Genomic DNA, 16,836 nt, shown 5'->3' on the forward strand with positions numbered 1-16,836 from the left:
ATTATTATAATATAATATTTAGTTGCAGTCAGCGGCGGACAACGCGTGTGAGCTGTGAGCTCTTTATATTTACACTAGCCCTTCGGTGAATTAAGGTTTATGTTGTACGTACCGGGATGTGCTTGCGAAAGTCCTTTACAGTAAACATGTAGCAAGCTCGTTACGTCATCTTCGGGCAGCTCTCCGCGTTCCAGAATCCGTTCAGCGTTGCGTTCGCGAACCAGTGCTAGTGCAGCTCCCCATCTTCACATGTAACATAAGATACATTAGACAAAAAATATATATGATTTCTTTATCACTTTGTTAATTAAATCGGATTATTTAGATCAAAAGTTTAGCTTTATATTTCGTAGTCGTACTTTGCGTAGTTATCTTCAGTAAGTGAATACCTCTGCCGTTGTATGAGGTGGAGCAGACGCGCGTCGTCGTGCGGCGCGGGCGAATGTTCACCCCAAGAGTCGCCCGCGTGTGCAGTCAGCGCCACTCGCACCGACATTACCGCCGCGCTCATTTCTACACCCTGTAATTTTTTTTATAATGAACGACCTATTCTTGGTAGAAACACGAAATAAACATTAATGTGGTAACACCTTTGTAAAGATGTTTATTACCATCTTAATTAGTTTCGCCACCCTTACGAAACTGTTGGCCACCTCTAGAATAGCATTAGCATCCTTATTAAATTATTTACCAAACACTAGTTAGCTACTATAATAGTTACCAACCTGACGATACTGTTTACCATCAACTAGAGCAGTGACGACCCTTTCGATACTGTTTACTACTTGCCTACCATATAAAAGTATTCCAGACCTGCCGTATTAAGTTTATATATTTTTTTAATTGTTACATTTTTTAAATAAAACACACAACAATGGAAATAATTTCAAATGATATGTAATATGAATTCCGTGGAAACGAAGTGGAATTGCGCAATATAATATTTACAAATATCCGTATAAAAACAAACATCGGATCAAACATAATTAAAAGAAAAAGTGACGATTTTGGTCTTTTTAGGGGTAATAATTATATTTAATATTTTGGTGTCAAACTTTATTATATACTATTGTAATATTTTTTTCTTAAAATTTTACACAATCCGTACAAAATTGGGATATTTTAATTGCATAATGATACTGTAGCATACTAAAGATTAAGTTTGATTAAATTTTTATAACATTTATAAAATATATTAATATTTATAAATATGTACAAAACAGCTTAGGAAACATTAAAGGATGAATAACAGCCGCCAACAATACTCGGAATCAGGAATGTTACGTATGTTGAATAATTAAATTCGTCGTTGCAATATTATATTACAGCGTACGGAGGTGACCCGGGCCGAGCCGTGGGCGCGGGGTGGCGGAAGGGGGTTACACGTGCACCCGGTAATACTCTCCCGCCTGCAACACGATTGCAACACGCCTGTGCAAGCTTGTAATCGATACTTCGCCCGGTGGAGTTGCACGAGGAGGGCAAATATTGCATCATACAAGGGCTTATAAAACGTGAACTTGTGACATTCACAAGGTCGGGCCCGACTCTTACCAGTTCCTCGAGCCTCCCTAGTCGTCAAAATCGATGTTGCGAAATACGAGTCCTTTGTTTTAGTAAATTACATATACTAATAACAAACTTCCTAAATAAACACTCAACTAGGCAAATTGGTTTCTTACGTAATTTTTCATTTGTAATATACAGTATTTATAGATATTAATATTTAATTGTGTAAAAAAAAATGGGGAATTCGGGACTAAGACTTTTTTTACAGTAAAAAATTAAAATTATTAAAATAGAGATATCCTGTTATTTCTAAACTAAAACAACGTTACACATTCTTTTTTCATTCGCTTTTTTATTGAATTTCTTCGGTCTGGTCGAGGTCACACTATCCATAGACGTTGGACTTGTAAGAAATATTAACCATTCCTTACTTATTTCGCCAGTGCACCATCACCCAAGGGAACTAAGATTTTCCGATCTTAGTGAATGTAATTGCACTGGCTCCGCACCCTTTAATCTGAACAACAACTGAACTGAACGAGTACTTCTGTTTTGCGGTAGAACAACGGATGAGTTGGTGGTACCTTCGCTGATGCAGAATGCTTGCTCAAAGCCATAAAGTATAGTTTAATTTAGATGACAATTCGTAGATTATAAATTAGAAGATTAGCCAGTCGTGCTTACCCGGTTGTCGAGGGCTGCGTGGTAGACCGCTACCACCATCTTGTTATTGGTTTCCAGCAACAGCAGCAGTTGGAAGATCAATTTATACAAGCATCTTCCTGTTTCTTCGGCATTCCGAGACAGCTCAAGAGTCTGTTGGAAAAGATTATATATTTCTGAAACTACACACAAAACAAAATATGTTGTAGATATTTTAACTGTGGTCTATCACATATCGTTAGCGGCATTTTAAATGAGACATGTGCCTAAAAAAAAATCATTAAAACCTGAAAACTGATAATGACGTTTTACCTTGACGCCGTTGTGATACATATTCTAAGTGTAATTTTATATTATTACAGAAACATACGAATTTAATTGAATGAGTACTTCAACTGATTACATAGTCGCGAGTTGCATAAAATAGTTTAGGGACGATATCATTACAACATAAACTAGGAATAAGGACACGTCAAGAACAGATTTACATATGAGCATACATTCACTGACAGTGCCATTATTTATCAAATTTGAAGGCGTTTATTATAAATATATATAATTTATGTCAAATTGGTAATAGTTCTTGTTTTAAATCCTGTTATTGCTCAACAAGACGACAATTATACATCTGAGAAATATCTTAAAAACAAAATAGTTCTAGCAGTTTTACAGAAATATAGAATTGACACGAAGATTTTCATGTAATTATGGACTTTAGCAGATTAGATATATTACTTATTGAATTTTAATAAAAGTTAAAAGCTCGTCGCTAGTCATTAGGTAGTTTAATAAGTCCTACATTTAATCAATTACGTCACGGCGATTTTCCTAAACGATCTCTTTAAATACTATATAAATGGTAATGATTACCAAAACAAAACTGAAAATGAAACTAGTTAAACATTTTTGGAGGTTGGCAGTCATAAAAAGCCGTAGTCTTGGGGTTCACGCTGGCTTAATACCAAATTTCATCGAATTTGGAACAGACGGACAAATATAGTGTTGTATGAATAATTTTGCGAATCTCCGATGGCGCACAGAGCTGCTATTCTAGCTGTGCGAAACAATCAATTATAATATTCAAAAAGAAAGAATACGTGTTTCTCGCGATCCTTTTGAGAAGAATTTACACTCTAAGTCGCTGGTAAATTTAATTTAATCTTGTAAAATGAAATTTTAATTTTCATTTCATTTCATTTCAGTGCTATGACGAGTCTGCTTTCATTTAGTATATTGAGAGTTTGATACAGATTTTTTTACTAAAGTTTGAGATTTTTATCCATAAAAAATTAAAACGTAAAAACCTATTACTACTAGTAATTGGCTAGACTTAAGTAGATGGCTAGTTTTCTATCATATATCGAAAAGTGTGTGGCTTATATGTGATATCGATTTCATTATAAACACGAAGAACACAAACGAGACAGACATCCCTACGTCTGAGATCTCAAAGATATTCCAATGGGTACGTCGTTTTTATTTTTTAAATTAACGCTCGTGAATGGTTTTTTTTAGCAAAGGTGCTTGGTAACTGGTTCTAGCAAAATATTATTCATAACGAAATAAAAACGGCACAAGACCGTAGGCGGTGTTCACGCCGCCCACGTCCCGCGCCATTCGCTCCTGTGCGTCGACGTATTATACAAAATGGAAGCAAATATTGAGTAACATATTAAATCAGAGGTTTTTTTTTACACTATTACTTTAATTTCAGGGATTTTCATGACATAAACATATACATAATCAGCCTGTAAATTTCCCACTGCTGGGCTAAGGCCTCCTCTCCCGTTGAGGAGAAGGTATGGAGCATATTCCACCACGCTGCTCCAATGCGGGTTGGTGGAATAAACATGTGGCAGAATTTCGTTGAAATTAGACACATGCAGGTTTCCTCACGATGTTTTCCTTCACCGCCGAGCACGAGATGATTTATAAACAAATTAAGCACATGTAAATTCAGTGGTGCCTGCCTGGGTTTGAACCCGAAATCATCGGTTAAGATGCACGCGTTCTAACCACTGGGCCATCTCGGCTCATTAATGAATCTATCAATAATTAAAAATACAAATGATCATACGTTGTGCTATGAAGATAGTAAATGATAACAATCGTGTTCACTAGACGCACCTCCAAAGCGTGTTCTCGCCTGTCGAAGTACGTTTCAAGATGTTCATTAATCTCTAGAGCCGCGTATCGCACCGCGTCGCGTACTCGGGCGCAGTCTGCAGCCAGGGGCCCCACCCAGAGTAAGGGGGGCTCTTCTGAGCTGAGTCGTTCCAGAACTGCGGCGAGGTCACCTGAGCCTCCTGAGCCGCCGGACCCACCAGAACCAGACAGTATAGCACCCTCGCCGCAAACCGAGATGGTCTTCGATGTTACTTCCTAAGAAAATAATATTTTTTAGCAAACAAAATACAAATCCAATGCAAACACATTTCATACATAGGCGCACTTATAATGATGAAGAATATTTAAGTGTTCGCAAACATTCCTTACTTGCTATGTAATGTCTTATTTATATCTCGTATAGCGTAGTATAGCGTAGTATAGCGTAGTATTTAATGCCATGTCCGTAATAGCTATACGCTCGGAAGACTAATAACATTTATTTATAGCGGCAGTGTTGAGGATCCTTCGACTATCCTTAAAACATTCAACTATACCAAGATGCCATTAATAAAAAAAATATTTATATTAATAATCGAGACTTATTTTTATTATATTTACTCTCAAGTCCAAAGCTCTAATTAGTTTATAAAATCGCCACGATCTCCACCGTTTAATAAAGAAACAAACACACTCGATTGAAATTGTTGGGACTCTGTTATAATATTATTATTATAACAGTATTATGTAATATTTCATCACAAACGTAACTATATTTGGTATGCTAAAGGAATAAGGGGGCCGTGTGGGGGGAGGGTGGCGAGCTGCGGGATTACTCCAATAATTTTATATTCCGATACCAAATATTATTTAACATGTGAATAGAAAGTACTGCGGTTGCTGAGAAAATAACAGAATGTAAGTACGTACGTAGAAGTTATTGTTTATTTTTTATATAATGCCGGTTATGTCATGAAAATTAATCAATTTCATGATTAATGTTTCTGTTGACTAAGGATATTGTAATTTTATTTCAGTGTTGTGTGAATAATTTATTTGTACGTTATATATGCGAAAACAATAATTTATACTACTAGGATTAAACACAGGTGAGATGCGATAACATAGTTCTACGACTATGTAAATAAACTAAGCGTAAAATGTAATAAGAAGTACAGGACTCTTTATATAGAGTACATAGAGTACGAGCGACCTTCCGACGGGTACTATTCATTAATAAAGAAAAAAAAAAAGACAATTTAATTAATACCTATAGCACGCAGGAATAATGCATCTTTAGTTTCGTGAATTACCCCCCCCCCCCATACAAGCAAACAAATCCAAGTCTTTGGTCTTTGGATAAGTATAGATACACTTTACCTTCAAGTCCAGACTTATCTAATTATCTATATTATTTCGTGCGGGTCTACGAAGGACCCGATCGAAACCTATCGACAATTACAGATCGTTAAAAAATTATGTAATTATTAAAGTAATTATTTAAATATTATATATTTCGACAACATATATCCGCAAAATTCGAAATAATCGTATATTTTCATAATAAATCTATAAAATTCGATGACATGACAGTTCAACGGGCGGCCATGTTTGAAGGTTACGGGTGCGTTCAGAAAGTGAGTTCCAAATAATAATTTCGCACAGCGGTACGGTAAACTCGATGGTAACTTATCCACAATAAATTATAGATCTACATTTATGAAAAATTTAAATGTTATATGCAAATTAAAGGAGAAACCGTAATTGTATAGTTTTATTTATTTTACCCGAGCGAAGCCGGGTCTTTATCTAGTGATAAATAGTTTTTACGACTTAAGTCGCAAAACGTCATGTCAAATACAGTCAATTAAAAGAAAACGTCAAGTTACTAAATTGGAATTACGTTCTGAGAACGTGCAATCTTCAAATTCCCACAATTTCTGGATTTCAAATGTTTTATCAAAACTTTTATGTTTGAGTTCCTATCAGTATTATTATTCGCTTGCTTTTATTCATATATTTGCCGTCGACGCGATGTGATGCAATTCATAGAATACGGATCCCCGACTCTGGCGCGCAGCTTTGCATTGGTCGCCGTAAATGCGCTGTAGTATTGACTGATAAGCGGAACAAAATTTCCCTTTGTCGGGCTCATACGACACCCACGGGTTGAGGTGGGATGGCCCTATTCTATTTTGCGCGAACGATACCGCTTTGATATCCGTAACGATAAAGAATAAAATAAGATACATTTTCGATGATAAAAAATTAAATATAAAACTTTAATCCTTTTGCGCCACAAAGTTTCGTTTTGTAAATTATATATGCACCACGTTACATTTACAGAAAATCCGATCTCGAAATTTTACTTTTCGACTCGATCGATTGCTGAGAAGTTTGACTTCCTAGCCTGTATATTGATTATATAACACATTATATAATATTGTTTCGCCGCGTTAAAGGCCACAAAAAGAGTCAATCCTTAAATTATTGTAATAAACACAGCTCCATCAGAAATACTTAATTCTAAGTTTCGTGTAAAAAGGTCGGGCTGTTCGTTTTCAAACATTAAATAAATGTCAATAAAACCCGATCCGTAGCGGGTCCGATATTTCGTCACACCTTTTGTGTTGTTGATCTCGAATAATCGGTTTAGATGCCAGACAACATGATGCCGGATTATAATACGTATTATAACGGTTATATAATACTTCTAGTTTGTATTTAAAACTTAAATTTTCTCGTGGTAAAAAAAATTTCATATACATTATTTAAACATTTAAAAAATATAAATTACTTAAAAGTTCTTGTATATTGCGGTTTTGGGAAGTTGAATATGTTGCTACTTAAACGTAAATATGTATTGTAAAAGGAAAATTGTAGCTTATAATTTCCAAGCACATGAATAACATAAAAACGTTGGGAAAAATTCATCGATGATAGGCTTTCTGTTTTTTTTTGAGAAGGCTTAAAGCTTATTCTACTAAGCTGTTTCGAGCATAAACACGACAATACAAATGTAGAATATTTTCCTTTAACACATGCAAGTCGACACACGAGACCATTATCAACAATATTATCAATAAGAATTGAGCAACTGAAAAATCATTGGTGCTTGCCCGAGCGTGAGCCCGGTTTGTACCAGTGGGGCGTTTCGGCACTAAAACAGTACAATGAGACATTTTACTAGTTGGTTTATCGTTGATTTAAGAAATCGAGTATTCTTTATCAAATTTATAACATAATTTAATTTTAAGGTCATTTATCTCAAACAGTATCATCACTTGCATAGAAGAAACAATAAAATATAATTTTGTTAAGTTGAAATTTTCGATATGTTTCATAAAAAATAAAATTAAAGTCAAAATACCTTGAGTACTGTATGCAGCCTGTGCACGAGAGCCATGGGTGGCAAGTGTGCTGCGTGCCGTAGCAGCGCCGCCACCGAGCTGCGCCATGCGTCACGTACCACCGTACTGCCACCCGTCGCCACCAGCCCACCAGGCGTCGCTACCACAGCGCCACCTACCGCACTCGGCACCGGTGTCACGTCACCACGTTCACCTGGTTTACGAGATACCAGATAATTTAAGAATTCGATTATACATTTGAATATCTTGTGGCACTAATACCAAATAAAATAATACATATAAATATTAAAAAATGTACAGAGGAGCAAAAATAACCTGATGGAAAGTCACCATCATCTAGACATTGCGAAGACTGCTCGAAATATTAGCAATTCCTCACTCAACTATGATTTATGTTCACAAGTCACATGTATATAAGTATTTATATAATATACATGTGTTATTAGAAGCTATGATTTTCATCAAATATCTCACCATCAGCTTCGCCGCTGGAGGCGCTGGAGAGCGAGTGTGCTCGCGCACGTAACGCAAGCTCATGCGCAGACCCAGCGTCACCATCCCCACCTTCTCCTCGTCCTCCTTCTTCCCATCCACCTTCCTCATCCGAGGAGTCCTCTTGACCCTGCATTCAAATAATATATTATCAACGTAATATATCACTGACTGACTCATTACGAGATCTCCGAAACTACAGATCCGATTGACTTGAAATTAGCATAGTACTACTTTCTCGACGTAGACGCTCACTAAGAAAGTATTTTTGGAATTTTATACTTCAGGCTGAATTGGGAGGGGTTAACGTTATATGAATTTTCCCCCTGCGAAGATGGTAAGGGGCTTTATAAAACAATATTGGTTTAGTTTGTTAAATTTTTAAGGTTTATGAAATATATTGTTTACATAAGACAGACAGTTTAGATGGTCGGTGAGCATATACGTTAGGAATAATATACAAATTATTTAAGTGATCATAGAGAATAAATTACTTACAGTTTTCGTGTGATGCTGGTGATCATTGTGCTCGTGGGGCTTGCTGCGGTGGGGCGGAGGACTGCGTTCGGGAGCTCCGCCCTCTTCGCGTTCCTCGCTTAAGAGACGACGACGGACGCCCCAGTTGAAGTTATCGGAGCTCTCACCCTGATTGAAAACATAACATTATGATACACTTGTAGGCACAAAATGTATAAAAAAAACGTATTTAGTATTAAGTCAAACTAACTTAGGCTTAGGTATTATTTTAATAACTATAAATACTAACCTCGATACTTTCACTCTCGTACTCTAAAAAGTCGAAGTCTTTGAAGACTCCGAAATGGTCCGTCGGCGGAGCGCCGCCAGACGGCTCGTTTCCTGGCGTACCTGACACCTCCTCCAGGGAAGATGCCATAGAGGACTCTCGTTCTAACAACTCCGAACTTTGACTGAAGATCACCTGGCAACATTTATAAATAAAAACATTTATAATAAACCGCCGAAAATTGGGCGAAATCGCTTATAATGTCACACGACGCTGTGTATCAAAAATTGGAATAGCGAGCTTACGAAAGTCGAACCCACCTTATCCATAACTGAATTATTATTTTAAATTATGTTTTTACAGAAAATGTAAAATTATATTTTAAAAACACAAACACAGAATGATTTATTTGAACTGATCCGTCGATAAACATGTTGTTAAGCCTACGTAGTGACGTGAAACCGTATTTTTGTGCGAAACAAACCCGGTAAGCAACACTACGAACTGATTTTTTCAATGAAAACTACATTGGGGTACGGAAAAATACAAAAAAATATATCTAGAATATATCGGACATTAAAATTGTACAAAAGGGATATCTTCAATCATAACAAGAATAAGACGATTGATATAAAAATAAAACAATTACAGTGGGTATCAACCAATTAATCATTTTGAAAAGCACTTGTTTATTCTGAAATATTTAATCGAGTTTTTTAATATGTGTTTAAATCGAAGCTTTAATATTATCTGTGCATCTTGAAGCATTTTAAAGACGTGTATAGTTTAGTGCACAGTGTATTTTCATTTTCGATATTATCTATTGCTTAAATATATTATATTACAACGAACGAAGTATTCGATAATAGTAAAAATAATTAGCTTGTATATGTCGGGAGAAGGATAGCAACACTATACTTACAAAGTCATTAAATACCTAAAGGCTATAGCTATGCCGTGGTTGGATAATACTAAAGCAACTATAGCAAACAATATTGTATGACAAACATTTCACAAACACACATTTGTACATGTACATGTACATGTAGCGGCTCGCGTACTGGGTGTGTGACCGAGGTGTTCAAATTATATTTTATAAGCTATGTCGATAATTATCGATGTAAATATCTGCTTTACTAATAATGCCCAATATAAGAAGATGTATCTAAAACATACCAAATAATTTTGAAATATTTGAGGTGAATAAGCAGTATTATGGCTATGTTGATATTAAGAACTCTTAACTCTTAAGAACTTTTCTAAGCTTAACAATTTAGTAAGCAACAAAGTAACCAGCTCAACAGACATACCCAAATTTACTTTCAAATAGAAAAATAAAACAACAGTGTAATTTAATATATCATAGTTAAGAGGTAGTCAGTGAACACCCAGTACGTAGAATGCTATGACGAAAGACAGCACGTTATAATGAGAAGTGTAAAGCTATGGCACGCCGTCTCCCAGAGTTCATGTTTTGGGCCATTCGGGTGATATAAGAATGGGATCTCTGTTATATATCTGAACCTCAAGTATAGCGTGGTGTCGTGCGTAAGCGTATGTTTAAAACAGTATGTATCAGCGTTACCTTTGAACATAAAGTGGTAATTAAATCGTCCTATACGCAGCCAAGGATAGAAATATTAATTTTATTATATTCTGAACATCGTCATCTTGAGTACATAATCGCCGGGCGCACGAGAACTAAGTACACACATCATGCTTTGTACAAGTTTGTTTTCTAACATATGTATTGGAAATTAATTTATACATTAAATACATAGTCTGGTGTTTGCTTACGGATGGACTCTTTGGCAGGCCCACCCTCTGGCCGCACGTCGTCAGGAGATTCACGAGACATTCACGGACGCGACTCTGTGGGACAAATATTAAACATTATTATTTCTTACACAAAAAAGCATTTAACTATAATCATGGCGTTTTGTAATTATTTAGTTAATCACTGTAAACTAGGAAAACTTGAACATAATGTTCTTATGACTAGATGGCGTTTGTTAAAGCTTGCTGCCCTGGAGTACGTGCTATGCTTGGACGTGAGATGGCACTTTTGGGACCACTAGTATCTAAGTAAATTAAGTTATTACGTTTGTAAAACTACATTTATATAAATTTCAATTATTTTATGTTAAAATGTTTAAATTCTTCTGAACGCTTTATGATATTAGGATTATAAATGTTAATGTTTAATTTATATAATTAAAATATAAGCCCACCAGGGAGAGCTTTCTCAAGGTAGGTTGGCTTCAGGCAGGCAATCGAAAACAAGTTTGCCAAATTTTATTTTGTACAATAATAGAATCGAATGCCCCGATTCCAAACTAAATATTTTTATGCTTTACGTCTCCACGAGATAAGTTTCAGATATGAAAGAGGAGTTTACCTGCGACATCCAAGGTCGTTTCCACCCGGAAGCGAGCGCGTCTGCAGGAGAGAGCGAGAGAGAGCGGCGCGGCGAGGCCGCGCTATGAGGTTGAGTAGCATTCGCCCCGCTCGTCTCAGCTCCCACAACGGTGGACGCGGATCCTGTCATTGATGAACCTAGCACAATAATAAATTTAAGCTGAAATTCAATGAGATAGAATATTAAGGCCACTAAATGGTAGGAATTGAAATGTATATAATGTACAATATTCAAATGCACCTGTTTATTAACATCACAACCGGCTGCCATTAAATACTTGATAACTTTAATGAGTACTTCATCACGTGATTTGTTAGGATCTTCATTGTTTTCTATGTTATTCGTTTTACAGAATATCATAATGAAGTGTATAAATAATATTATACCGATGATTTATTGATAATTAATTATTATTAACCCTAGAAATCTCTTTTCTTTTTTGTTTATTTCAGTAATTCTTACACACAGTACTAAATTATAAATGAATACAAGGATCTAACTTTTATGGAGGCGACTTTGGACACTTTTTTTATTCATATATTTTTTTAATAACTATTGTAATAAATATGTTAGTTCCGATTGCTGTTGCATTCAAGTTGGAATTGAAAACATAACTTGTGAGTAGTACAATTAATCCAAGTTAGTCACACGAAAATAAACGAGCAATATAATAAATATTCGGATGAATTTTCTTATTTTAAGGTAAAATTTCATGGACTATGTCGACGGAAAGTGTTCTAGTAAATGTATAATACCTTTATCAGGTGTGACGCTAGAGGCGTTAGAGAGCGAGCTGGGTCCAGTGGCAGGATGACTGCCACTCTTCGGTAAGTATTTGCGACCGATCACTGGCGTTTGGGAGAGGTCGAAGGTGAAATCCATTGTGCGGCCCGGAAGTTCCTGTGAACGAAACATATTTATTTTATACAAATATGAAACACAATAATGTTGCTAGCGCACAAGTAAAATAAACTGAACAATATGGCTCGTATTACTTGAAATTATTACTTTTTAATTAATGTCGAGTATTAAAGTATTATTCAAAATCGTATATCATATAATATCGAATAACATAATTTTAACGCAAGATAAAAGTGTACAGTGATTATATTCAGTACAATCTGACGATCCATTTAAAAAGAAATTATATATTTTTGCCAATTAATTCCGGGAAATAACAAAGGCATATCCATAAGCGAATATCTGTTTTAATGTTGACGAATACAGCACATAGTTGTAAATACAATAAATATTCGAAAGAATATACTGACTGATTTCAAAAGCTAATATTACATATTTCTCGATAATTTAAAAAAACATGACCTAACATTTTTTATTTAACAACACCAAGTATGGATTTACGTCGCCAGATACGGACTGTAAGGAGAGTAAATAAAATATATATACTGAATATTTGGTCACATCCGGCACAATGTACTAGCGCAGCGCTAATAGAAAACCAGAGGCAATAACGAATTTTAAAATTCTGCATAAAAACGTATATCTCCTCCTTTTAAAATATGTTGTTACGTATGGTAAATTTGATACGACAAATAAAAAAAAAATCTCCAGCTACCTTTTTCCCGTGTAAGTCGGTATCCAGTACAGAGGAGGCGTGGTCCCAGTGTGGTGGTACAACGAGCGTGGAACATCGGGTCACCACCAGTTTCAGGATCTTCATAGCTTCTTTATAGTTATTACCGTCTTGCTGCGCGTCAGGATTATGTAATGAAAAAGAAATAAGATTATTCATTAAATTTATTTTATTTTATTTGGGAAACAATAGTTTTAATTACACACAAAATTGCCAGAGGGATATTTTATACAGACAGAAATAAAAATCGTAAACATATTGAAAAAAAAAATATCGTACTAGGACAAAAACTATAAAACTTAATGATATCACGATAATATTAAATAAATAATGTTGTTAACATTAATTATCAAGTAAAAAAAATAAAAAATATATCTTCTACGTACTTGTATTTTGTATGGAATTCGAAAACCGCATAATATTTATTTATTATAATAAAATACAAATATGTGAAAGTATTCTAAATAAAAAAAAGGTTAAAAAATAAAAAATGGGGGCAGTTTTAATGATCAAAAATAAAAAAAACTCCTCTTCGTTTATTTTTTAGTGTGTGTCTTTGTAGTTATGTACTTACGTCGATAAACTTCGCAACAGCGCGCAACAGGTCCGCATTGACCGGCTGAGCGGCCGGCGCGTTCAGCTCCACGTAGTACAGCATGCAGTGCAGGATCGACAGCACGTGCAGCTGCAGAGTCACTGAACCCTGGGAAATTCACCATTTTCATTGGTTCATATTAAGAATGAACATTGATATAAAATAAGAAAACATTTTCTACGACTATAGATACTAATCATTGTTTTAGTTTATGATTATGATTGATGGAATATCTATAGAATAATCTTTGATGGCATATTTTAATAACTATTAAATAATTATAAAAAAAAATATTATTTTTGTTTTCTTTTAATACTTAAATTATTATATTCAAACAAATAATTTTAAGGATTTCTCTGTAGATGCTATTTCCGTTTATAATTTACAATTTAGACAAATATCTTAATATATGTATGTTACGAGATATATAAATACCGCATAAAGTCACGTTATAATAAATATCATTGCTCACTTTTTCCAGGACTTCAACAAGGAAGGCCAGCATCTGCAGCGAGAGGTGCGAGTACGTATCCCACAGGTATTTCACCACGCACTTGGTCCACTGGAAGCTCTCTTTGCTGAAGGTCCTCCGGGAGTACAGCGTCATCACCGTGCCGAGGTTCTCTAGCTTCTTACTCTTTTCAGCTGTAAACTAATTAATAGGATAATATACTAAAATTAATATTGTCGGTAAATTGAAATAATAAATATATTTTTTTGTAATTTTACTTCATATTATTTATACTGAACGACAAAGCAATTTTCAAATATTTTTTATATTAGAACAAATAATTTTTCCAATTTACATACCTGTGCAATGTGACAAGCTGCGCGTACGCAGAGTTCATTGGCTTCCTCATAGTGCAATAACATATAGGGCAACAATGCCACAACGGTCATGGGGAAGGCGAGAGACTGCGTGGGATCGATGACCGGCAGTTCGAGGAGCGGGATCATATCCACCAAGACACCAACCACCGGCTCGTACGTGTTCGGATGGGTGCAACCCTGGCGATATTAGACATAAGCTATTATTAAAAGCAGTTGTTCTAACAAAACGAAATGTTTATAATTTAATTTTGTAAATAAATTGTACAGTACTTGAAGCATTTCGATTAAAAAAATCATTAAGATCGATACTAAACAGCTTCTTTTAGAATCTGAACTAAGATTAATTTACCTTAAAACAAAAACTAACCTTTAGCAGCAGCGAGTGTAGCGATGATGGTCCATGCGTTCCGTGGGCCTGTGTTCGATCCAGGCGCTCCCTAGCATCCGGCCGGTCTAGCGGTAGACGAGCCATGACCCTTGAGAGGAGTCTCACACCAAGTAGAAATTCATGCTCGTAGTCAGATTCCAGGAGTGAAGCGCCGACCCAGAACAGTGTCGCTAGGATCGTCAGCTTATCGTCCTAACGAAAGTATTTTTATTCTTAATTGTATAAAATAAATAGTATAGAGTTATATATAATAACAAATATTAGACGACAGCAGGTTTAATTAAGCATAATGGACATGGACATCTGCAACACCAGGGGGGTTGCAGGTGCGTTGCCGGCCTTTAAGGAATAAGTACGCTCTTTTCTTGAAGGTTCCCAAGTCGTATCGGTTCGAAAAAACCGCCGGCGAAAGCTGGTTCCACATAGTGGTTGTGCGGTGCAGAAAATGCCTTAAAAATCGCGCTGTTGTGGATTTTCGGACATCTAGGTGGTGCGGGTGAAATTTAGAATTTTGACGAGATGTCCGAAGGTGAAATTCAGCTGCCGGGATTAATCCTGTAGAAGATGCAGAGTGATACAACATCTCTACGCAGAGCCAAAGGATCGAGCAGATCAGAAAGGGCTTGATCGTCGATATTTCGAGCTGCTCTAAGTTGGATACGGTCAAATGGAAGGAGGTAGTACTGGGGAGCACCCGCCCAGAGGTGAGAGCAGTACTCCATGTGAGGCCGAATTTGCGACTTGTATAGTCTTAGGCGATGGGCCGACGTGAAATACTGTCTTGCCTTGCTGAGCACACCAAGCTTTTTTGATGCCAATTTGGCTTTGCCTTCCAATTGACCGCGGAACTGAACGAGGCTCGAAATATCAACGCAAAGTATTCCGATACTGGCTGTGGCGGCTATCGAAATGTTCTCAAATCGTGGAGATACGACGAATGGTGTTTTTTTGGCGGTTAACGCGCAAACTTGCGTCTTTTTGGGTGGTGTACGTCCTGAGCATGGATGCCCAGAGAGGGATTCTCCACCGCAGTCACTGATGGTATCCTCCTGGGGTAATGTAATCAAATTCTGCACAACCATAATGTTTGGGGGGGGGGGTGTGTTGTTAACGGGCCTTCGGGACTCTCACATACCGGACGAAACGCGATAGCATAACTACCACTATACGCCGGTTTTAAGTGAGAGAGTGGTACTTCCCCGGGCGTGCCGGCCCACTCGGCTGCAACCCGAAGGTATGCAGTGTGGCACTACCACTTGAAAACTCATATAAGGTATAAAATGAAGCCTGCATAAAGACATAATTATTTTTACTCTTATTATTTTTTTTCATATATTGAGAATCATAGCTACTCAAACTGTGTAAAATTTAAATGCGTTCCTTTAAACGTAATAATAATAGTAAGCAATCAACAAACCTGCGTCGCGGTGTCGCCCAACAGTTTGAGTGATTGTGCAGAACGCGAGCGACATAAATTCGAGCAAACGCCCTTTGTCGATTCGCAGGGTCGGGTTCGTGGTTCTGCGATTTAAGATACGTCATATTGTAACAATATAAATGATCTCGTGATTTCCAAAGCCTTAAGTTTATTTATATTTACTAATACGTTGTAATTATATCGTACGCCTATTACGAACGTTGCGAATACCAAAATCATATTAAAATTAAACTGTCAAAACGAAAAGTCGAGCAAATATTGCGGAAAATATTTTTTATGTACGCGCACGTATGAATTTGTGTGTGCGCAAGGAAGAATACCCTACTTATATTTCGAGATGGTCTTAAAACTCGACTTTACATGTTCTATGACTAGAATGCGGTAGTTAAATATATATATTAACGTATATTTAATGATATAATGCTTTTACCGTGCGGTTGCTTCTCCGCGGAGGGCGGGGCGTTGCTCTTGCGGACGCAGTACGACACTGAGTAGCTTGTACTGCGCGTGTGGTTGCTGACGCATCCGACACACACGCCCGGCGATCTCTTACCTAAAACACGTCAGTCTTGGTAGAAATACCATTATTCTAACCATGTGGATGGAATACGTGGTTTTTAATCTAAATATTGAAGGTTGAAATGACACTGAAATTACATTGATGTATATCGGGAATCACTTTCAA

The 16,836-nt window shown here is 36.3% G+C and overlaps 1 protein-coding gene across 1 annotated transcript in view; it reads right to left on the bottom strand.

Moving 5' to 3' along the window:
• The window catches only part of LOC113404142 (protein furry), a 118,414-nt gene that overhangs the window by 2,881 nt on the left and 98,697 nt on the right, over positions 1-16,836 (bottom strand). The window contains exons 40-57 of the mRNA XM_026644925.2: positions 16,582-16,704; positions 16,131-16,234; positions 14,693-14,905; positions 14,305-14,502; positions 13,967-14,146; positions 13,474-13,602; positions 12,882-13,013; positions 12,061-12,205; positions 11,285-11,442; positions 10,684-10,758; positions 8,908-9,081; positions 8,640-8,786; positions 8,124-8,271; positions 7,649-7,842; positions 4,300-4,554; positions 2,194-2,325; positions 390-520; positions 113-243 (exon numbers count right to left, since the gene is read on the bottom strand). Coding sequence (XP_026500710.2) covers positions 113-243; positions 390-520; positions 2,194-2,325; positions 4,300-4,554; positions 7,649-7,842; positions 8,124-8,271; positions 8,640-8,786; positions 8,908-9,081; positions 10,684-10,758; positions 11,285-11,442; positions 12,061-12,205; positions 12,882-13,013; positions 13,474-13,602; positions 13,967-14,146; positions 14,305-14,502; positions 14,693-14,905; positions 16,131-16,234; positions 16,582-16,704 — 2,769 coding nt within the window. The remainder of the gene's footprint in view (positions 1-112; positions 244-389; positions 521-2,193; positions 2,326-4,299; positions 4,555-7,648; positions 7,843-8,123; positions 8,272-8,639; positions 8,787-8,907; positions 9,082-10,683; positions 10,759-11,284; positions 11,443-12,060; positions 12,206-12,881; positions 13,014-13,473; positions 13,603-13,966; positions 14,147-14,304; positions 14,503-14,692; positions 14,906-16,130; positions 16,235-16,581; positions 16,705-16,836) is intronic.

This window comes from Vanessa tameamea, chromosome Z, assembly GCF_037043105.1.
Source record: "Vanessa tameamea isolate UH-Manoa-2023 chromosome Z, ilVanTame1 primary haplotype, whole genome shotgun sequence".
Classification (NCBI taxonomy): Eukaryota; Metazoa; Arthropoda; class Insecta; order Lepidoptera; family Nymphalidae; genus Vanessa; species Vanessa tameamea.